At 37.9% G+C, this 24,097-nt stretch overlaps 1 protein-coding gene across 1 annotated transcript in view; it reads left to right on the forward strand.

Moving 5' to 3' along the window:
- Positions 1-24,097, forward strand: part of LOC142400736 (contactin-associated protein-like 4) — a 100,716-nt gene that overhangs the window by 32,897 nt on the left and 43,722 nt on the right. Inside the window, exons 3-7 of the mRNA XM_075485911.1 lie at positions 2,248-2,441; positions 6,767-6,914; positions 8,881-9,084; positions 20,439-20,614; positions 23,736-23,882. Of these exons, the coding sequence (XP_075342026.1) occupies positions 2,248-2,441; positions 6,767-6,914; positions 8,881-9,084; positions 20,439-20,614; positions 23,736-23,882 (869 nt within the window). The remainder of the gene's footprint in view (positions 1-2,247; positions 2,442-6,766; positions 6,915-8,880; positions 9,085-20,438; positions 20,615-23,735; positions 23,883-24,097) is intronic.

A 24,097-nucleotide genomic window follows, 5' to 3' on the forward strand; every position in this document is an offset into this window, starting at 1 on the left:
CAAATTATTAAACTTTTATACTCTAATGGTGACAACAAAATCAATAGCGACGACAACTGAATTGTTTATCACAGCTATTTATCTAACGAATTGTCTAATCTTGTAAATGACTTAGGATAAAAGCTAAATCAATGTAATGCGACCAAAAGTGCGAAGAAATATTCTTGTAAACACAAGCTTATCCACTCATTATTTTACACATATTTTCTGGGGCAGTTTGTTTGTACCTTCACCCACTTTGCCGCCTCTATTTCTATGGCAGAAGCATATTCTCAGCTCAATATCTCATTTTCATCTCATCATAAGCAAGCACTGTTTACTGTTTTGATCTATGAGTTTTTTATGCTCTGGTTTTACTTTATCTTTTGGTTTCTTTTCAAATTTGCTCACATGTGTATTTGGTTGTGTTTACATCCTGTTCAGTTTTTAGTTCCTGATTGCCGCATATGCTCCTTGAGTGGTATTATTTCCCTTGCTATAAATTCTCCTTTGTTTAGGTTTTTCTTTGTTTGGTTCCTAGTTGTAGTTTTCCATGTCAGCCTGTCTTGTACTTTTGCTTCAGTTTTATTTCAAGTTTTGTTTTATTAGTAAGCTTTTTGGTTATCCTGCCACTGCAGTGCTTGGTGTTGGTTTATTAAACATCTCATCCTTATTCCTGCTTGTCTCCCACCTGTTGAGTCCTGCAACCTCTTTCTCCTTCCTCTTTTCCACGGAATATGACAGTTTACTACGAACCTCAACATTTCCCTCTTTAATCAGAACGTACAGCTGTTTGAAACCTGCAGATGTAAAATCACTTTAAAACAACCAACTTTGAAAGAGCTTAAGAAAATCTAATGTTAGCATTATTGGTTTAGATTTCACTGTCACAACATCTCAGTATAAAAAAATATTAGATGTGCAGGGATTTAATTTAGAATATGCAATGATCTTTTGTCATACTGATTCCATTTTGATGGAGATTTAGGAAAAAGATTGTTGAGGAAACTTTACTTGTTCTCATTCAATCTTTATTTATACAGCTAATTTCTTTGAGACATTGAGACTCATTCTCAAAAATAGTGTTTAGATGTGCAAAGCTGATGGAGATTCATCCATACAGGCATCTCTAAATACTGGAGCTGGCAAGAATTATGCATCATACAGTTTAAGCATTTTTAGTGTTGATCATTTGCAGAGATCTATTGTCACTCTGAATGATGTTGATGTAAAACATGATACGTCAAGTTGATGCACTGTCAAGTCAAAAAAGAAAAATGACACATTTTGTTTTGTTTTAATGGACCTAAAAAATGTAACTTCTCTAACTTGATAAAACGCTAAATATCACACAGTATTGAGTTTTATAAAAGTTGTTTCTTTTATAAAAAAAATTTCATTCTAGTTTCCAGATTCCTCAAACTAATAGTCTATTTTAATATAAAAGGATTGGTATGAAAATCAAATAATTTTCACCTTGGTGTGTTTTTGCTTGTTTCTCTTTTTTTGCAAGTGCATTGTCAGATGTCGCACAGCTTTGAATGAACTTTTTTAATACTAAAATACAAACACAGTGTGAGTTAGTCCCTTACATTCTTGGATGTCTTTTTCAGCAACAGCTGTTGTCAGGACTAAAATGGAGCACAATACCCCTGAGTCAAGATCATGCTCTTCAAATCACTGTGGAAAAGACTCATGTTTCAGCTTGGTAATTGCAAGCATATCAGTGCAGAATAGTGAATTAACAAGACTGTAAATGATTTTGAATTATAGAATGCTGATTTCTGGATTGTATGGATAAACTAAGGGGCTTCATAGGCTGCAAATCATGCAAAATTACTGATTCTGAGAATAATAAAATAAAGCTGGAGACAGATAAACACAATAGATTATCTTTCAAAATCTTCACACTAAGTGTCTGCTTCTAGGGATAAATTCAAAATTTTAAAGTGTCCTTTCATGTAGATTAAAATGTAATGAATCACATTTCACTTCAATGGTTTCACTTTTGAGTCTTGCCGTCTTTTCTGCCAGCCTCTGTATCACGCTTCCTCTCCATCCTACAAGAACATACACACATTTACATAAAGTCAGGGTTTCCATCATTTCAGAGGTCATTATGTTGCCTTACATTTCCCTCTGGATGCTTACCCTTCTACTTCTTGTCTAATTCCTTCTCCCAACCCACTGTTAGAGAGACTGACACCAAGCATGCACACACAGAAGATTCCCAATCAATAAAACTGTTTGTCTCTGTCCCCTGTGCAGGAGCTGGAGGCTGGTCTCCTCTGCTCTCAGACAGGTACCAGTGGCTGGAGGTGGATCTCTGGAGGCGAACGGAAATTACAGCTGTTGCCACACAGGGCCGTTATGGCAGCTCTGATTGGCTTACGGCCTACCTGTTGATGTTCAGCGACACAGGACACAACTGGAGAAAGCACCGACAGGAAGACAGCTTAGGGGTAACTCCTCTGCAACTTATAAATTACCACTTTAAAACATCTGTGCAGGAACAAGGTGGGCAAAGATGTGAAAAGTCAACTTCATAAATCCAAGAAATACAGTCTGGACAACAAGCAGGCACTGGTTGTCTTTTCTGAATTATTTTCATTAATCCTCATGTTTATATGGTGATATGGTATCTCTACTGAAAAGTCCCAACACCACCAAAGTGTCAAAGCTCGCCCTTTTAGAGACCACAGATCTATTTGAATCTGTGGTCTTGACTGTCATTAAAGTTAAAGAGAAAACCTAACCCCCAATAAATTCTATATTTTTTTTCATTCGTGCCATTTCTCCATCTAGAATGTTTTAGTTGTTGAAATGTGGAGATATTGGTCATGGAGAGGTCTTCCTTCTGTTGGATTGAATAAACTGATTGGCACTAAGATTGTGATGCTAAAATTCCCATAAAATACAATTGGAAACGTATACAACAATGTTTCTGTTCAGCAATCATGACCCAGTTAATCGGAAAATCCTCAATTTTATGTGCTTGATTTCAGGTTGAAACTAATTTGTTTGTTTTTTTTAACTGCAATTAGCAAGTGTATCACTACACAGAGGAAATATGCAAACATGATCTCATGGCATTGTGCATTTTTAGCGTACCATTTTCTGTATAATTTAAATGCATTTTTTGCATTTCGCCTGTCTTATTATGTCATTTAAATAGCATTAGGTTAAGGTACTATGTTATCCCTTTGCAGCAAAAATTTTGCAGTGGTATCCAAAAAATACAAAATGCATCGTAGGGACAAACAATATGACAAGGCATGTATACTTCACTATTTTATTTAACCGGGTGGAGGTTACTTCTTAGCTGAGCTCTAACATTAAACACGTTATAGTATTTCTTTCAACCCAGATGATTTTCTGATGTAAAATGCAAATGTATAATAGTAAAAATAATGTAAGAATCACAGGCGCTGCCTTCAGGACGTTTTTCTTCTGTTCTTTGCTTTTTTTGTGCCACCTAGCATAGGGTGTTGGTGCAGGTGGGGACAATCGCTGTTTGTACCAGCGACCTTATGTTAACTTTAGAAATAGCCAATATTTGGGACTTCATTTTAGTTCTCTGGTTTAGATAAATGTGACTGGAGATCTTCTTTGTATGTCTTGTTATTGAAGATAAGTTTACAGCTAAATAGAAAGTGGTTTTCAGCAATAGAAGACGCTGCAGCAGTTTATTGAATCACAAGCAGATTCACACCTCCCTCTGTGCAATGATATGGTACACGGATTTAGTTCAGTGGCAAATCTATTTTCTTCATCACTCAATATTTGTCACAAAAGTGAATTTTCTTGAGTAACACTACAATCTAGATAGTTTGATATAATTTGATATGATTACACTACTTTTCACTGTTATAGTCTCATTACTCAGGGGGTTCACTGGCTGAAGGGGGAAGCCTGCTCACAATTTCACCTTTTACTAACAGTGCATGGAGCAGTAAAAGGAACTAAGGCAGGGCTCTGACAATGGCACAGAGCTGCCGTCAGACAGTTTAACCTCTGCTGACAGGAGGCATGCGCTGTTGTTAGAAAGAATGCCTGCCAGAGAAAATGTCACAGCTTTGATTCCTGAAGCGGCATTGGTGTCCATCTCTAGTTTCCAAGTATATTGGTGAATGAACACGTGTTAGCTTAGTCAGTGTAAGCCAGTCTTGATAGTACAAAGCTGGCTGTGACAGGCCTGTGGTGACTACATCTCTCAGTACTTCAGTTGCTTTATGTATATTTAGGATTCCCAATACTATACTAGCCAGATGTGCAACTTTTAAATCAAATTTGATAAGATACCGGATGCTTCAGTGTAAAGGAACGCATCCTCTGAGGGTAATCATTAAACAGGAATAAGGTGCAACTTTTTCAACTTAAAAACCTGTTGATGTGACTCTCAGCATGAAAGTTGAATCCATATTAGTTTCCAGAATGTGTTTAAAGCTCTGGGTATTTGTCAGGGCAGCTTAGTGTCTCACGGAAGATGGAAATTTCACTGCAAACACAATAGAATCAGTCACGCAGTTTCCCACTGACTCTTATTGAGATTTCTTTCATCTCCTGGTGGAAAATTAAGTACTTAAGTACAGCTTTTTACGCCTTGTTCTACATACATGTGTAGTCACATTTGAGTCATCTGGCTGTCTAATCATTTCCCATAAAGTTTTATAGATGTGCAAAATTATTCTTTCTGTTTTTGTGTCTACATTTGGAGTGGATTTTGGAGAGTGTTATCTCAAGGTGCTTTAACAATACAGTCTGATTCCAGCCAATTATAATCCAAGTCATTGTAAACCAGTTATAAGCCAATTAAATCAAATTCCATCTGTGATATATATACATATGGACATAGCAGAAACACTTGTTTCTTCTAGATAGGATCTGATAAATTGATCTGCAAATTTATGAACATGTCAGGTAACCTAGCAGATGTTGTAAAAAAACAAACAAAAAACCCCCACAGAATAGCTCAATACAAAGTTAATCAGCATGAAAGCTGCAACAATGATCAGAGGAGAACCAGCCATCTGTGTGTGTATTAACCACCTCATTGTCTTAGTACTTTTGTATATACATGTGCAAACCCACATCTGATACACTTTGTGTGCTAATTTTTCCAGGAATTTGTAGAAGTAAGGTAGGGCTATGCAGCACATCTGTGACAGTCCTTAAACCAACATCATGACTCATCGATTCATCCCACTTATACACATTATTTTGCCCTTCAGTGATGAAATATGAATATACAAAGACACAATCTACTGTATAAGATGTTAGATCCTCTCTCTGAAACCTACCATAAATCTTCATCATTAGATTATAAATTCATATAAGTTATAATGTTTTTTTAAACACAGGTCCTTACAGGTGTTTTGGCTTTTCATCCACACACAAATGCAGTTTTATGCTCCATTATCCCCTTTGTTTACACGAGGTAGGTGTAGATATGCAGTATTGTCCATCTTGCAATCCTAAATAAAATGCAAATACCTGGACAGCACTAGTTTTTTTCATTTTGATGTGTACAAAAGGTTATTTTTTGAGAGCAAAAAATAATGCCTCAGTACATGTGGACGTATGCCCAAAGATGTAAAACTAGTAGATATCCGATAGGAAAGTAGGTGGGGAAAAAAATTCAAACTTGTCTGACAAATTGCAGCTCCTTTGTAGATATACATGAACAGAAACTCAACGACACCTCACTGTGCTGTATGTAAAGTAGGTAAAAAAACTGTGTTAATATGGAGAGAATACATTGTCAGTCACTGTTGCTCTATAGTTCATTCTCATATCTTCCCCTCCTCTTCGTCGTCTTATTCTCCCCCCATCTCTCTCTCCTTGGCTGAAAGCTTGTCAGAGGCTACTCATATTTCAAAAGGTGCTCGGGCGAGTAAATGAGATGCTGTTCTTCTCAGCCTTCTCAGCAGGAAACAGCCATTTGTTGAGCTTAACGCTCCACTGCCCAGCCGGCTCAGTCCTTCAAAGCATTGAAGAGAGCACCGAGATCACAATTATGCAGCAACGGGGAAGCCAATCTTACTCTCAAAGCCTCATCAGTACACATTCAGCAGACTTACACACAGACAGGCAATGTCACACACTCTTGAATAAGGAGGACACACGCGAGGAAAGGATGTGCATTTAAATATATGTACGCATGACCATATATGTAGCTTGCTTATGTGAGTGTGTTTGCTGGTTTGGTCCTTACAGACACTAATGCAGGTGTGTCTCTGTGTGTGACTGTCAACCAGAACGTCTCCCTGTATTTCCTCAGGCAGCTGATCGGGAAAATGGATGCCATTAGTCTTTTTAGAGAGGTTTGGTACGGACACAGAATAGGACCCAGGATTATTGATCATTGGATAAAGGGGTGGGGGCGAGAGACAACATGAGCAGATAGGATCAATGGTCTGTGTGAGCTCTAAGTTTGAAAATGCGGAGGGACTGTTTCAGGACTGAACGGGTCAGGGAGACATTTTTTTTCACACTGACCTTGAATGAAACTGAGAACTGGTGTGGCATTTTTATCTAAAGATCTTTCAGTGGTTCTATCATCATAGTTTGTTTTTAGTCAAGCTTTTAGCTTTTAGCAAAGCATTTTAAAGAGTACAGATATGTTCATTGGAACAAAGTACATTCATAGTACCCCTGATCCTGACTGAAGCATCTCCGGCCACATGTACCAGAAACTGTTTTTTCATCAGCTGCAATTAATTAGTTTTTTATCTTTCTTTCTGGCATAAAAAGAATGAAGCAAACTAAAATACTTGTGCTGTTTCAGGCTTTTCCAGGTAACAGTAACGCTGACAATGTGGTCCTGTACAAACTGAAGCAGTCAGTGATCGCTCGCTATGTTCGTTTGATCCCTCTGGACTGGAATTCCACTGGGAGGATTGGACTCAGACTGGAAATTTATGGCTGCAGATATAGTAAGTATGCCGTCCACATTCAACTGCTGCTACAGTTTTGGTCTCTGGTTAAAAAAAAAAAATCCAGATCCTTAAAGATGTTGAGGATGGATCTGGAATTTCATCTTTTCTGTTTATTCATGTGGACAGAAAACAGGCTTGTACTCCTTCTTATCAACCGTGTACCCCTCAGAGACATAATTTAGTATTGCCCGCAACGCAGTCTCAATCCAGGAAGTTTTCATTTGTGGTTCCACACAAGTGGAACAAGCTACCAAGTGCTCAGAGAGTAGGAGTGTCCCTCTCTTTCTTTAATCAATCTCCTTGAGAATCATCTCTTTCAAGAACAACTCTGCTCTAGGTTTAGTATTAATAAGTGTTTAGTTATCATATTGAAGCTTTAGTGTTGCTCCTCACTAGTAAGTATGATAGCTTCACGGATAAGCTCAAATTAATCAATCGATTACAATTTGAATCATATAATAAAATATTTTTATTAAATAAAGAGTAAAAAAAAATAAAAAAAACTGTACACGACTTGAATTGTTACTGATATTTAAAGAATTTATGTTTACCTTTCTTTATTTTTACTGAAATATATTGCATTAAATACTAGTCAACAGGGCAATAGTGACCACCAGAAAAGTCATACAACTGTTTCCAAAAATGTGACATCAAAAGTAAAATGTAAAGGCTTGAGCAGATTGTGGAAAACCATAACTTCAAGATTAACTGGAGTGAGCTGGAGTGGTGATTTCAGCCCGTGCTATATGTTGCACACTAGAAAAGACAGGCTCTCTGAAGTGTCAAGATTCATGGGGGAAGGGAAATGACCCCAAACACAGGACTTACAGGAGAAGGTGAAGGCAGACAGTTCAAAGTAACAGAGATTTTATGGAGAAGAAAAAAAGAACCCTGCAGAGACAGGAACTGAAAACTAACAATTAACAAAACTCAAGTGACAATAGAAGATGGATCGACTGCCTGACAGGGGAAGCTGAGATGACACATACCACACTGACTGACTGAGCAAAGACAAGAAAATGACAGATCTAGCCTGGAACTAGGAAAACTGGGCTTCTTATATATAGAGGGACTAATTAAGAAATGAACAACAGATGAGAGTAATCAGCAACAGAAATCAGGCTCAAAAAGGACAGCAATAAAATTAAGTGAACTGCACAAATAATCAGGTTCTACAAAATAAAACAGAAAATAATGTGGAAACAGGAGAAAACCTAACTAAATACCAAACAGGAGTAAATTAAAATAATAATAGCACTAAAACAAAGGTAAGTAGAAGTGTTCACAGAACATGAGATTAGAAACCAATAAACTGATGGACAAAGTTAAAACCAAAGCACAAAAACTCATAGACAACGACATGAACCTAAATGATCTTAAATGAAGACCTCAAGAAAATAACTCACTGCCTGAAACACGGTGGTGGTTCTATCATGATGTTTTGTAGCTTTGCTACCGAGATATTTTGGATTATGTTTTAGTGGGAGGGCACCCAAAACACACAACCAGCAGCTGTGGTAAAAACTGTGGTACAATCCTCAAGGACACCAGCAAATTTAAAGGGCATGAATGTGTAGCAAAGATGGCAGAAGCTATCAGCGGGCCGGTGCTGCCAAAGGCTGTGCAGCTGCTTATTCGTAAGGGGTGTATTATTTCTTCACTATTTGGGCAATAACTTTGGACATTTATTTAAGAATTATACAAACTGTTTAATTTCCCTTTAATTCTAAAGATATTCTGAAATCTGTACTTGAAATTCGGTGGTGCCAATAAATCTAACCATGAATGTTTGATATAAAAGTCCCAAAAGATCTAGTGACTCGGAATCATACCAGGTTGTATTTTCATTTTTGAACTGAGACCATAAATTTCACATCAGACTCTGGCACAGATCTGTGTGTTATTCAATGAGAAGAGTGAAGTGTGCAGAAAAAAAACTTTTCCCACTTTTTCTGTGCCCTAGCTTCAGACGTTGCAAGCTTTGATGGCAGCAGTAGCCTGGTCTACAGACTGAGCGTCAGGCCGAGCTGGGCAGTGATGGAGGTCATCTCTCTGAAGTTTAAAACCCTGAAAAATTCAGGGACTCTGCTGCATGCTGAAGGACACAGAGATCACAGCCTCAATCTTGTGCTGGAGAAAGGAAAGCTGCTGCTCTACCATCAACAAGGTACAGCACTGACCTCTGAGTTATAAAGCATGATTCATAATTGCCGTTTTTGAAGTTTTTGAAATGATCTCACTAACTGAACTGCAATTTATAGAATACAATACATCCCCTCAGTTTTTCTGGACTGCATTTTATACATGTTTCATTGTGCATCCCACCACACAGCTGCTTTTAGGCATATTTCAGCCTTCTCTGGGTAGTCAGGATTGACACAAACACAGTGATACACAATCGAAATTACTAAAGCAAATAAAGGAAGATTATCAGGTAACGATTACTGCCATTAAAAAAAGCCCTTTACAGCATTCCCAGCTAAAAAAAAAAAGTAACTGATTAGAGTGCTTTTGCATTGGCAAAAATGACCACCCCTTTGCAAATTGCTGCACATTTTGGATATTGTCTAGATAGCATTTGGCTAACTGTTCATCTACCTTTTGAAAGACGCATGCCTTTTATCACATATCAAACAATAAGCTGATTGTTTGTGCCCAGAATAATAACTTTAGCTGCACAAAAGCTAAAAGCTCCTGTTTCTGAGCTGCAGCCCTGGCATTATTCTCAGTATTTGACCTTTTAGCACAATTACAACAACCACAGTCCAAAGTGGTGTACAATGAAATAATAAAAACAATAAATGCAAACAACATAATAAAAAACTGAATAAAAAGTCAAAGTTATAATAAATGTCCAGTGTTTAAAAGCCAGTGTAAAAAAGTGGGTCTTAAGTAAGGACTTAAAACATGAAAGTGTCTGATCAGCTCTATTGGGAAGAGGCAGACTATTCCACAAGGTGCTCATGGGTGCAGATTCTTCTTGAAATTTGAAGTAGAGCTCATCACAACTGAGACACAATTACTATCACCTGGAGTTAGTACTTCATTGTGATGGTTCTTGTCCTTCACACCAACAAATTAGAAAAAGGGAATACTATTATGTTCAATCAATTTCAATACATTTAGCAATAATCCACAAAAGAAGTTATCCTAAGGCACGTGACAAAGTAAGGAGGCATGCCATTTCAACTCCAGTAATGTTACAAGCCAGTTTGAACCAGATCAATACAATCATATTCAGCCATATTCAGTGTAAAGGCTGCCACCTTGGCCATCTTGTTAGCAGAACTAAAAATCCTCATGGACACTTTAGTTTTGTTTGTGGCAATAAGATAAACGTGGAATTATGGTTAAAAAAATAACAGTACAAAATGTATTTATTTGAAAAAGTAAATGATTAAACTAAACTGTGGCATAGTGACCAACAATTGTAATTTATAAATGGTAATACATTTTTAATCAAACCAAACCAAACTTTAGTCCAGCTTTTTTATTCAAAGGAAATTAGTGTGGAGTGGCTTAGGGTTTGGATGCATTTCCCCACAGTAAAAAGTTCCTTGTTTTTCCCCAAATGTCTATGTTGTTTCTGTGAAGCTTAGTTCCAACGTCCACAAATATGCATACCAAATAGGTATTTTTGGTTGAAAAGACTACTAAAAGGTCCATAGATGTTGTCCAGACTAAAATTGGGCTAAATTTGGAGTAAAAGTGACATTTTTTTAAGTCCAGGTTTTACTGAAGAAATTGATTAAATGTTCACATTTATTCTGTAGACAATACCACATCAACTTACCAATACCAATAACATCATATCCAGATCTCAAATCATTTTTTTCACACTGCCATGGCTAAAAGTGGTCTAAATTTAGGGTGAGAGATATATGGGGATTACGCACAGATGCAATGTTGAAATCACATCTTTTGCTCACTGGAAAAGAGAGCATGCATGGATATTTTTCTCTGTGTTAGCCCTGGACTGGTGAGCTGTTAGAGCTGAACCCCAAATCTTGCCCTATAACAGCTGGGATAGGTTCCAGATCCTTTCGGAACCCTAAATCAGATTAAAGGGCGGCAACAAATGGATGGGTAATGAATCTAGCTTAAGCAGATTGTCCTTTTCATCGTTGTGAATGATAAGAAGCATAATGAGTAGTCTCTGGGTCAGGTGGTGAACCAGGATATACACTAATCACATGGTTACATTTCGTTGTATAGGCAAAAAGCAACTGTCAACTTCCTCATTGCAGCGATCAAAGACCTGTGATGTAAGCTTTCTGAAACTTTGTACATTTGAATTTAATTAGTTTAGAAGTTCTTTTGGCAAACACTGCCTGCCTGTCCATGCATTGTTCATAGCTCTGAGTAAATGTCAGCTAAATGCTCAAACTGTACAGCATAATTATGCACTCTCTCAGGCTCCAGAGTTTCCTCAATCTTGTCTCCATGAAATTTAATATCTAGCACATTTTGTGCCTTAAATTAAATGGAGCGAGTTTCAAGTTGGTTGTCATCCATCTGCTGGTGTGCTGTTTGTCAAATGTGATTTTGTAAGATATCACTGATCCAATTTTGAGAAAACTTAGGGGAGTTATGCTTCTTCCTATTTTGCCAGTTAACTCGGTGCAGTGTTTGGGTTTAATCATATCTCAGGCAGTGTCTCAGAGAAAACTAATCAGATTTTTGAGGGATTTGGGGACGTTGTAGATTTTACCACTGAATGCACTAAGTTACAGGTTAAAGTAATGTTGCAGATTAACTTGAGAGAGAAAGAGTTATTTGTTGGAGAAACATGTTTACTTTGTTTAGTTTTCTTTAGATTAAATTCTTTTACAGAGACTGTTTCCTTGGTTTCTCTCAATCTAGTCAAGGTCTGTCTCACACGCCATTTCTCTCTCTGCTTAATGTCCTCATTCAGATTCTTTTTTTAATCTATAATGGATACTACCTACATAAGCATAAACGTTACAGATCACAGAGGGCTGCTACAGTATAACATGATGCAAATCCTTCATCCTTTTCCTGAAAAGGCTGTGGAGGCTATTAGAGGAAATGTGTGTGTGTAAATGAGTTTAAAGCTGAGCTGTTGCACCATACAGCAAACCTCTCATAAGCCATGCCATCTGGATGTTGGAGTAGACATTGCTTTTGCAGCCATTCCATCATTTCAGTGTGGGCTGAAGATTGCCATGTAATCAAAACAACTCTTACACAGAACATTTTTCTTCAATATGGTTATATTTTTTAAATGAAGCTTAATGATTGGTCTAGGATTATTTGGTAATATAACAGAACTAAAATTCTTCCTAAATCTAACTTTGGCCTATTCAGAAATCAAGGTAAACATTGATAGTGGTTCCAAATATGAGCAAATCATGGAATTTAGAAGCTGTCAAACGTATGTGTAATGCAATTACACATAAGGTGTAGCTATTTTACATCACTCTCTACATCCCAGCAAAGAAAAATAGGCTGTATGTAACCACAATGTTTCTCTTGAGTAATCAACAAGTACATATGTCTGCATCAGGAGAGGTGCCAGTGCAATAAGTGACCTAATTGTTTTCTTTTTTGTTTGTTTTTTCCCCTCTCATTCATACTCATTATTTGCACCCAATGGGTCCCTGGCAAAGTTTCACTGTTTAGACAAATACTGGTCTGTAGTTTCATCACTTATGTTTTCCAACTAACCAGCTCCTGTCATTCATTGTTAAAATCCTCTGACCTGTTGATTGTGGACTTGCTACTACTGGTGATGTAGTGATGTAATATGTGCTATGTTCAGGAACTTCTTTGTAAAAAATTGAACACATCCTCTCTAACATTCTCATATCTTACTTCATCTGTTCTGTACAACCTGAAGTAGCTTCCATCAAAAATTGACCAGACATGCATTTTTATTCTAAGATATTGACATCTCACCTGGAACTGGTTGCAACCATAGTGAAAATCAGGCGCCATTGCAGTTCCTTTGGGTTGGTGAGAAAGCTGTCAATAAGTACCTACAGTGAGCACTGACCCACTGTCTCAAAGCAAAGAATACTGTTCATTGCTATTATTACTCTAATTTTGTACATTTTAAATAGTTTTTTAATCATTAAGACTTGACTGAGAGGTTAAGAATGCATTTTGCCGTGATATGACAAAGTCAGACCACAAAATTGTCAAAACTTTGAATTTCAAGCATGTTGCAGCTGTATTTTCTCTTATTAAAAACTCTCAATAGAAATCTTTATTTGTAGATTAATAGGAGCATTGGCAGAGATGTGAAGGTGGCGGGGTGGCCTTGAAAAATAGAATAGCAATATACGCCATACTGGGTCAAGACTCTTGAGTGCCTGCACTTTGCAAAGACAAGAAAAAAATGAAAAGACAGAGCAGGTTAGATTAAAGTTTGACAATGATGTGATCCGTCACATAGTCAGAATTGATGCCACAGTATGATATTCCACTGCGGGACCTGGTAATAGATTAAAACAGTTATTAGTTTTGAGACCTGGGGTTCCTTGTTTTCCAAACTTTGGGCCCAACTTTCACTGTGTGAAAATATCAAGTATTATATTCATATAGTTTTTTACTAATATGTGCATAGTTTTTACTGCTGCTGTAAAAAGAAAGAACAGTTCATATGCAATCATTTTGGCATGAAACTGTTAACTTTTTGTACTTTTAGAGTACTCTATGGAGTAATTTTAAAAAAAGTACCATATTTCAGTTCAAAATTCTACACAGGCTATTTGAAAACTATCTAAAAAATCACCTTGTCTCTATCAGGTCTTGAAATTAGTGAAATACAGTATCTGATGAACAACATGTGAAATATACTTTGTCATTATTTAACTGTGACAGAACAGAATGCATGTCCATAGAATAATACAATATTTTTCAGTATTTGACTACATAAAGTCCCCTTTCTCGGAAAAAAAGCTTTTTGTGAAATTCTGAAAATGTTTCATTCAGATGTAGTTTATTCTTCTCTCAACTTCTGTCCATAATCTACACTTGTCTTGCCCTCCAAAGTCACATTACAGCTCATCAATATCAAACTGCTCAGCCTTTCCTCTACTATAAGCTACAGATGTGGACTGAAACACTCTGTGTTGTGGTGCAGAGTAAACAGTCTTGAATATGATAAACACCTGCTTCCTAAAGAATTATTTTTCATTAATATAGGTAACACAGCACCTTTTATCAGTTTGTTGTTGCAGCTTGGTAAATTGTTTTCGTCTAAAAGATAATGCACTTGACTGTATGGGAACGATACAGAGGAGCCTCTGTTCTGTTAACCACTTATTCAGTTCAGGTTGCTCAACTCTGCCAGTGTGCAAAGAACTCTTGAAACATCTGCGCTGACAAAGCCAGCAGGGTTTAGAATGGGGACATCAACGGAAAACTTGATCATGAAATTAAGACGTTGTGTCTCCTGATGAGGTTGTTGAAGGAAGTGGTGGCTGCACTCTGTAATCTCTTTAGGAGAGCTTTAACTGCACAATCTTCAGAACCATAACCTGTGGCCTGAATTTCCAAAACTGTGCATGAGAGCTCCAATGGAAACAGAGGAGGGAAATGGAGCTTTTCGGTTTTTTTTTCAAACATCAGAGCGGTCTTTTATCAGTTCCCAGAGTCAGAACCAGACATGGAGAAGCTGCATTCAGCTTCTATGCTCCACATGTCTGGAACAAACTCCCAGAAAGCCTCAGATCAGCTGAAACACTCAGTGTGTTTAAGTCCAGGTTGAAGACACACCTATTTTCAGCTGCATTTGAATAAAGCTCCAAATCTGAAGCTTGAGTTTCAAAACTTAATCACATTTTAACTACTGATTTTATCTATTGTTCTTATTTCTTTCTTTTTTGTTTAAAATTTAAATCATGCTTTTTATTTCTACTGTTTTAATTTATCTGTAAATCACTTTGAATCACCTTGTTGTTGAATTGTGCTATACAAATAAACTTGCCTTGCCTTGCTTAAAAGATGTTTCCACTGCCTCAAAGAAAGCCCTCTATGCTGTACGTGTAAAGGTTCTCAACAGAGCTGTGCTAGTTTGTGTGGGGGAGTCGAGGTGGGCATGTTTGCACCAGATTCATCCCCCAGGGGCAGCCAAAGGTCTCTGTACAAACCTCCCATTGAGAAACGCAGTCTGGAGTTCCACTGGAGGGTAGTACCTTAAGCTGTGGCTTTAGACAGGGTTGCAAATATGTAATATATGCAAGATTTTTGAATTTGCAGTTGTGTGTTTGATTGTAACTAAAATTATTAACAGTAATTTAATTTAATTTAATTTTAATTTAACAGTTATTAACAGACTAGATAAAAGACTAAAGTTTTACAGTTGCCTTAATTTCCCTCTGGCATTACTCTTTATACAGTCTTATACAAACCCTAATTTTGTCCAATTCCCTCCTGTGGTGGAAGAGCAATATTTCCCTGATGGCACTATGCTGTCTATTCATCTGACTTCGGCTGTTTGATTGACATCTGTCATGTTTTCCAGTGAGACTGTAAGTAAAAAAAAAAGGCTTGAAAGAAAATTAAAATAAAAGGTTTTGTTGTGACACAAAAGAGATGTGATTGAGCAATATAGATAGATATAAAGGCAGATATAACTATATATTTTTTTCTCTTTGTCATCATTGTTTTTTTGTCACAGTCTTTCTCATATGCCGCCCCAATTCTACCCTACTGGATTTTTTTTCAGAGGTGATTATTAGCTTTTTTTCAATTGTGTTCTCTTCTCTTTCTCACTACACAAAACTCCCTTCCTCCCTCTGACTCTCTCCAGAGTTTGCAGTCTGCAGACGGTGTAATTTAGATCAATAGCTCAGAGTATCCACCTTGAGCTACAACATGCTCCTCCACAGTCAACGGCACTGTCAGTCGCGACTAGACAAGAAGAGAAGGGAAGGGAAGTAACAGAGAGCAAAGATAATACCCGCTGGCTTAGATGTACTATCTTCACTGGAGAGTGTGAAATATTCTCTGAGGCTCTTATTTATCTCTCGCATTGGGCAACCTGATCTTGTAAGTCCCGCTCCTCTTTTAACAGAGATATGTGTACATCATGAGAAAAACAAGCCGACTGAAGAAGAAAAAAAAGCTACAGGATTATTATGGCTTACAATGAGATTCATTCTTCTTCTAAAAAACACAAACATGAAAAACTCAGCCCGAGAGTTTTTTTTCTTGGTAACACATGTTAGCTTAAATTAATGGCTCAGTGAAAAGACACAGAGAAACTGACACACAAGCGAGCAGTCAAGGCACGTGAAGAAAAAAACCACAATGAGAAAGTTAAAGCCTCTCGGTCTGCCTGTAGCTGCCCCAGCTGTTTAAATAAATGGACTGTCTCATTAAGATTTATGCCCTCTTTCCAAAACCACCTAATATCCCCAATGCTTTAGATTTATCAAAATGTCAGATTGTTATGATGTAGCCTGCTGCTTCATAATTTAGTTAAATTGGGAACTGTCATCAGGAAGCTGTAATACACAGCAGTGAATGCAGTTAGGGCTTCTGTGTCTTGGTCCACTATCTTCTGGACGAATGCTGTTAAGTATTGCTGACTAAATTAGGATGGCATCAGAAGAGCGTGGAGGGCAAGCTGCATGTTAAGTAAATTAGTTTTTTGCCTTCCATTCTCAGTATTGAAGACCTGCTGTGTGGTTGCTGGCAATGCTTGGAAGAAATAAAATGCAGAAAATTTAAGACTTTAAAGTAACAAAACCACCACAATCAGGTTTTTGCTTATCTCAAAGTACAACAAAAGCTTTAACTACATCTTCCCCCTGGCATTTGATTTATTCGTCAGTTGGCAAATAAAATAGAAGACAATGAACTGTGGTGATTACTGTTGCAAAATGTTCCACTTTGTCTTCAGTGATTTACAGGGAGCCGTTTGGACTTTTCCTTGTAAACAGCCTACAGGTTGTTAAGAGGAACCTGAAATTGCAAAGATAGTCTTACTGCACAGCACTGCTGTGTAATAGGTTGCTTTCTGCTGACTATGCATGTGCTGCAACAATACAATATGTATCCTAAAATAATGTGCAGAAGGGACAGAAAGACTATAAAGTGAAATGTACAGCAATGTTTGAAGATAAAGGGAGGAAAAAGTGAACGATAACATGTAGTAAATGTCTGTCCCCGGCCTGTCTCAAACCACAAATGTTGTGAACGTACATCACATGGCCATCGTAGTAAACCTAAGGTCTAAGTAATATGTAAACTGACAAATTTCACCCACACTTAACGACAGTCAGATGAGTTATTTGGCTCAATTATTTTAATTCATTTTATTGAATTGACACTAAACATAATGCTAAAAAGGAAAAAAAGTTTTCCTTTACATAATTAATCTAAATGTAAACACAAATGCCCTTCCCTTTTAGACAAAAACTGATTACAACTAATTTGGTTGAAACGTCCTCTGAGGACAAGGAATCACTTTTAAAGAAAATGCTGTGACTCTATTTCATTCTGTTTCAATTTAGAATTGTACACAATTTGGAGATAATTTACACCCTCTGTCTTCCTTGTGCCTCATAGAATCTATTGGATATAGGAAGGCTCAAACCTGTCTGTATCAGCTTTCAATCCCAATTTCTGTCTTTTGTCATACCATTTAGCCCTACCCCTCCATTTTCCAGAGATAAGCTTCCCGCTTTCTTTTGGATATCAAGGAGTCACGGCCATCTGGCCATCCAAATGACCCTCATAGACCCAACTTAAGTGTGTGTTAACCCCCACTTCTTGATTCCTAAAAGTAAAGGGGCATCAAAACCTATCCTGTAAAATGGAGGGCTAAGGCCAAGTGATAGGCCCTAAAGAATTTGAAATGTTGCCTGGCAACACTACAGGACAGTTTCACCCTTCAACTCAGTCCGTGTTATCAGACCTAGCGGAGGCTGCAATGTTTCTGGATCTTGTTTTTGGTTTATTTTTTCTTTTCAATAGGAGAGTGTTTAACTAGTATGGTTGCAGAGACCAGCTGTGTTCATTTTTCAGAAATATCCCTGAGCTCCTATAAGGTTTGGATTTGAAAATCATTGCATTTTGTTTGTGTTGTCAATCCCAAGTGGTCTAAGATAAGTTGTGTTGTTTTTAGTTCTTTACATCTATCTATGATGATATCTAAAATTTTGCATCTACCAAAACTATCACAACTTTAATACAGATATTAAACTCTGGCATGTCTTTTCATTCCCCCTTCTTAAAGTCCCCTGTTGAACCTTCTTGTAAAAAAAAAGTTGAATTATCTGCATATTTACTATAGGTCCCCAAAATATAATGTGTGTACTCTTCAGTTTTGCCATTTCCATTCTTATGAAATATCTACAAAACCAGAAACTTATTATTTTTATTATTATTTTGAATACACCCACCCAAACGCTCAGTAAAGCATTTGCACATGAACAAATCTTGGACCCAGTCTTTGAAATACAGCATTAGAAGTGTACCCGAGGTCTGAAACTTTTACTATGTGCCATCATCAGATGTGCAAGTTCTATAGGAACTAATGCTCCCCCTAGATACAGACCTTTAAACTAAGTGCTAATAACAAGCTGGATGATTAATCTTCTCTTTAGTCCAGAAAACACAGCTACTGTAATTTCCAAAAAGGAATTTTACATTTTGGTTCACCTAACAGAGCAGTTTTCCACTCTTTGCCTCTATTTTAGGAGAGCTTGGGCTAGAGAAGATGGATGGGTGTCTAGATCATGTTCTCAAATGACTTCTTCTTAGCATGATATCTTTAACCTACTTGTGTGGATGGCACAGTTTACAGTTTAAATTTTCTTTTTTTGGAAGTCTTTCTGAATCCATACTGTAATATCCATGACAGAATAATTTTTGAGCATCTAATACTGATATTCCGACTATGTTCCTTGTGTATGGAGGTATTTTTCTTTGTACCGTTTATTTTAAAGTCTTTTATTGCCCTTGTCCCAACATCTTTTTGAACATGATTGCGTTTTGAAATCTGTGTGGGTTAAATATTCACTATTGGTAATGCCTCGGGGATCCAGTAGGGGGAGCACGCACCTCTTCCTCACTCAGTAAAGACGAGTGAAGGAGAGAGCGACTGTTTCATTTATTCGTTCTCCCATCGCTATTTCCCTTGTTCAAGGTATTTATAAGTAAAAAGCAATGTAAATTTGTTAAGAGCATGTTCATAAGAGTTTACTCTGTGTGATTGTAGGTTGATACAATAGGAGAATCGTTTTATTGAGTTAGAAGTCATGTATAGCTCATGGAAACAGGTTCAAGCTAAGCGGCTAGGTACCTCGTGGCTACGCTAGCGAGTTATGTTAAGTGTTAACATAAGGAATGTGCTTACTCTTTTATTTGTCCGAGTTAAATTTGTGTCAAGAGCCAGATGAATAAAAGTAAAAAAAAAACATGTATCATATCTTCAGGGCAATATAGTAGGTTATGTTAAAAAGATCATTTAGAAAATGTTAAAAACGTAAATGCTAGACATGGTTGCTGTGGCCCTGAAAAGGGGTGTGATTGTGCCAGATATGTATTTTGTGTTTGCTGTGCTTATGGTTGATGAAGACTCAGTAAAGACGAGTGAAGGAGAGAGAGACTGTTTAATTTATTTGTTCTCCCATCGCTATTTCCCTTGTTTAAGGGTACAACACTTTAATATAATTCCATTGAGTGTGGATAGATCAAGTGGGTTTTTGTAGTCTCATGTAGCTGTCTTGTGTGGAATTGGACAATGAAAGCAAGGCAGGTTTGAAAGCTCTTGAACTTAACATGCTTCCCCCTCACAACTTCTTCATAAGCAGGAAGCAAATGAGAGGATGAATATAAGACTCAGTGAGAGCAAGGAAGGAACAGAGCGTTTCAGAAATGGAAATTTAGAGTTTCTATTAGTGTTTGTCGTGAGACTTCCTTTGTAGATTTCTCCCCCTTTAATTTTACTTACTTAAACTGTAACCACATATTTTGCCAAATGTCAGTGGCAATAACAATATTCAAAGGTATAATTTAACATTTTTGGAATGCAAATTATCACCACCACTGATGACTGAGCCGAATAGCAGTTAGGTTATTCCATTCCATCTCACTTCCTCTATTTTTGGGGAAAAATGTGTGCCACACTTAAACCTAAACTAATTGCCGTTTGGCTCCAGCTGCAAATGTGTCAACTATTTCTCTTGAATTAATCTTTATGTGTGTTTATCTGAAGAGTATATACTTTATAATTAATTACTTGCCGTATCTCTAGTTTATCCTCTATCAGCAGAACACAAACACAAACCTTCCCTTAAGTTTTCTTGCCATTAGAGGTATAGCTGCAGAGACCCTTTAAGTCTTTAAGTCTGTTCTTATTAAAGATTTTTGATGGAGGCAAACACGGAATGCTCACTCTGAAATGTGTTTCAAATAGATCAAGGATTTTCAGCAGGCGGTGCTCATAAAAAGATCTCTGTGATCAGTGGAGACATTATACCTCTTTCAAATGTGCATCATGCCAGTAATCTTCCTCTTTTCTTCATTCCCAATGTGCTGCAGGTGTGAGTTCATCCTCTGGTGGTCAGCTTCTTGTGTCTCTTGGTAGTCTGCTTGATGACCAGCACTGGCACCCTGTAAAGCTGGAGCGGCTCAGCACTCACCTCAACCTCACTGTGGATAAAAATACACAGCAAGTTCAGTTACCACCTGAACTCAGCCACTGGCACATTCACACGGTGAGAAGACAAACGAGGACATTTCAAACAGTGGACTACTCAATCTATTGCCTAAAACTAAGCCAACACAAGTCGAAGTTATCCAATGGTAGTCTAATGTTTTAATCTAACTGCCAGGTAAAGGTGACGCAAGATTTTAATATGTATGTTCATAACATCAGCCTGGCGACGCCATCCTACGTACTTCCGCCCAAAGATTTTGGCTCCGCACATAGTCTGGCCCAACCCCCCTACCTCGGTTCGCTCAGTGTTTCGCCAATCAGCAAACAGTTGAGAGGGGTGACGCAGAACTCACCCGCGGAGTCCATTGTAGTCCATGTAATTGTAGTTCAACCCCAGCGGAAATAAACATGGCGACAGAAGAAGAGACGCTAGAAGCTATCCATGAAGTTGTCTCAACTCTGGAGAGCATTACACAATTAAAACAAGAGCAAGAGGAATGCCTCGTCAATTTTGTTAATGGCAAGGATGTCGTAGCTCTCCTTCGGCGCATAACCTACGTCATTTCTAAACATTACTGATTGGTTAAGGGAACTCCAATGAATTTAAGTTGCTGAGTAAGGTCCCACCCTCCATGGGAACGGATTCCTCTTGGGTTTTTTCCAGACTGTTTGACGGAGTCAACAGTCGGCTTTCGCCCAGGCTAGCATAACATATGCATATGCAGGCTTGTGTCTAAATCCTGAGGAAGAAAACTCAACAAAACTGGTGACTTGAGCCATACACAAGATACAAAAATAGAGATGTTTTCAGGATTGTTTTTTAGCTGGATATTTTGTTTATTCTCTGATGTCAGTGAGTTTTCACCATGTCTATTCTTAAAATAAAAAATAATAAAACATTGGAAAATATTAGCTTGAACTGTCAAGGGATTCTGGAAGTAGAATATTAAATAGGCTGTTTAGGAAAAATCCCGAATTCTGTAGCTCCCTCTAAAGCCTGTAATCGTGCTTGCAAAAATCGAGCGCTCCCGGCTGTTTTTAACCAATCACGTTAGCATCTTCCATGCTGAGCGTGAGTCTGCCCCCAGCTTGTGTGCGCGTACACTGGTGTGAACTCACGTGCACAACCTCGTCCACAGAGGGGGAGGGGTTTGGGGGGCGGTTTGGAGCTTGGTAGAGGTTGGGGGAGGGACCTGAAAGTTGTATCAGTTCGAATTTTCCGACTTTAGACTCGGAATTTTGAAAACCTGCCGACGGCAGCTTTAAGTGTAGTTTCAAGCAGCCATTATTGTATAGCTAATGGGATTTTATTGTTACATATTGCTCCAGACTGCAAGCTTTAAGTCTCTCCTTGCATGGTGATGGGGTTGGTTTGTTTATTGGTCTTGATGGTCTGAATCAGTGTATTGTAGATTATTACTGGTGGGCCACAGTTCTAAGACAAAATGGTCAGCCATCACATTGACTGTCGATTTCATTTGTGATATGTATGATATACACAACTTGATTTTTAGTTGCAGTGGACTACATAAGTAACCAGCTGAAACACTGAAAGCAAATGTATAAATAAAATATAATAATCTTTATTATCCCATAAGTGAGAAAATTGCACATTTCAAAGCTCTGTGATGAAGGAATATACATAAAAAATAATAAACAAATGAATAAACAAATACCAGAAGGTATGTACAAGATGTAAAATGGCATACAAGTTGTAAAATAGTATATAGTCTACAAAGATATAAAGACAGCCTACCACTACTCTTGCAGCACTTGTTCAATAATATACACTTACTGGCCACTTTATTAGGTACACTTCTTCAATTGCTTGTTAACACAAATGGCTAATCAGCCATCGCATGGCTGCAACTCAGTGCATTTAGGCATGTAGAGGTGGTGAAGACAACCTGCTGAAGTTCAAAACGAGCAACAGAATGGGGTAGAAAGGGGATTTAAGTGACTTTGAATGTGTTGGTTGTTGGTGCCAGACGGGCTGCTCTGAGTATTTGAGAAACTGCTGATCTACTGGGATTTTCACGCACAACCATCTTTTACAGAGAATGGTCCGAAAAAGAGAAAATATCCAGTGAGCGGCAGTTGTGTGGACGAAAAGGCCTTGATGTGAGAGGTCAGAGGAGAATGGGCAGACTGGTTCCAGATGATAGGAAGGCAACAGTAACTTAAATAAGGAGTCGTTCCAACCAAGGAATACAGAATACCATCTCTGAACGCACAACACGTGGAACATTGAAGAAGATGGGCTACAGCATAGAAGACCACACCGGGTGTCACTCCTGTCACTAACAACAGGAAACTGAGACTACAATTCGCACAGGCTCACCAAAACTGGACAATAGAAGATTGGAAAAATATTGCCTGGTCTGACGAGTCCGATTGCAGCTGCGTCGAATTAGTGGCGAAAACGTAGCAGGAATTAAATTTCTGCAAGTTCCGCTAACAGGTTAATTTGTTAAGATTAGTTAGGAAAGATTACCATGTTCTATAAATATGTCACATGTAAAGCGTTAACGGATATATGTGTGTATGTGTGTGTTTTTTGAAAGCCCTTGTATGTATCCATCCCTTTATGACCACAGTGTACCCATCTTCTGATGGCTACTTCCAGCAGGATAATGCATCATGTCACAAATCTTGTATCATCTCAAACTGGTTTCTTGAACATGATAATGAGTTCACTTTACTCCAATGACCTCCACAGTTACCAGATCTCAATCCAATAGAGCACCTTTTTGGAGATTTTGGTCAATATGGTCAAAATCTGAAGGCAAAAGGGGGTCCAGCCTTTTACGAGCAAGGTCTACCCAATAAAGTGGCCAGTGAGTGTAAATCTGATTGAGACAGTAGTTCAATAACCAAGACATCCGACTCAAAGCATATTAGCTCTTAAGTTAAAATGATGAAGCAGTGTGTGGTTAGTCTCTGTGCCACATCAGCTCATGTACTTACAAGCAAACTTGAGGTTGCTCTGCAGGCTGACTGAGGCAGAACTTTGAGAATGTAGCTCTCGAAAAATGAGTATCTCTCCATGTGTTGAGCTGCAAGTTCTGTCAAAGATGAAAATCCAAACTTTTTACATCACCTTTAAATCTGTCAGATAGTGGTTGATATAGTTTTTTTCAGTGGTCTTACTGCATTATGTGTGTTGATATCTTGTGCAGCTGAGTTTGGCAGCTGTCCAGAGCCATGGACTGCAGAAACCCATTCTGTCCAACAGGAACTTTCATGGTTGCCTGGAAAACCTGTTATACAGTGACCTGAACCTGATTGATCTGGCCAAACTGAACAGCCCACAGGTCACGAAGGTGGTAAGTTATTGTGTTTCTGCATTTTTGGAGCATCATTATGGTAATCTGCCATTCAGAGTTCATCAGAAGGACAAACGTGTGACTTTGGACAGGTATGAGTTCAAAGTTGGAGAGCTTTTGCTTTTTTAGCAAATCGCTATCTAGTCACAACCTCAATAGTTCCACAATTTGTGTTTGCTTGACAGTTTATTTATGGGGACATGCTGCTATAAATT

Source organism: Odontesthes bonariensis, chromosome 15 (genome assembly GCF_027942865.1).
Source record: "Odontesthes bonariensis isolate fOdoBon6 chromosome 15, fOdoBon6.hap1, whole genome shotgun sequence".
Taxonomy (NCBI): Eukaryota; Metazoa; Chordata; class Actinopteri; order Atheriniformes; family Atherinopsidae; genus Odontesthes; species Odontesthes bonariensis.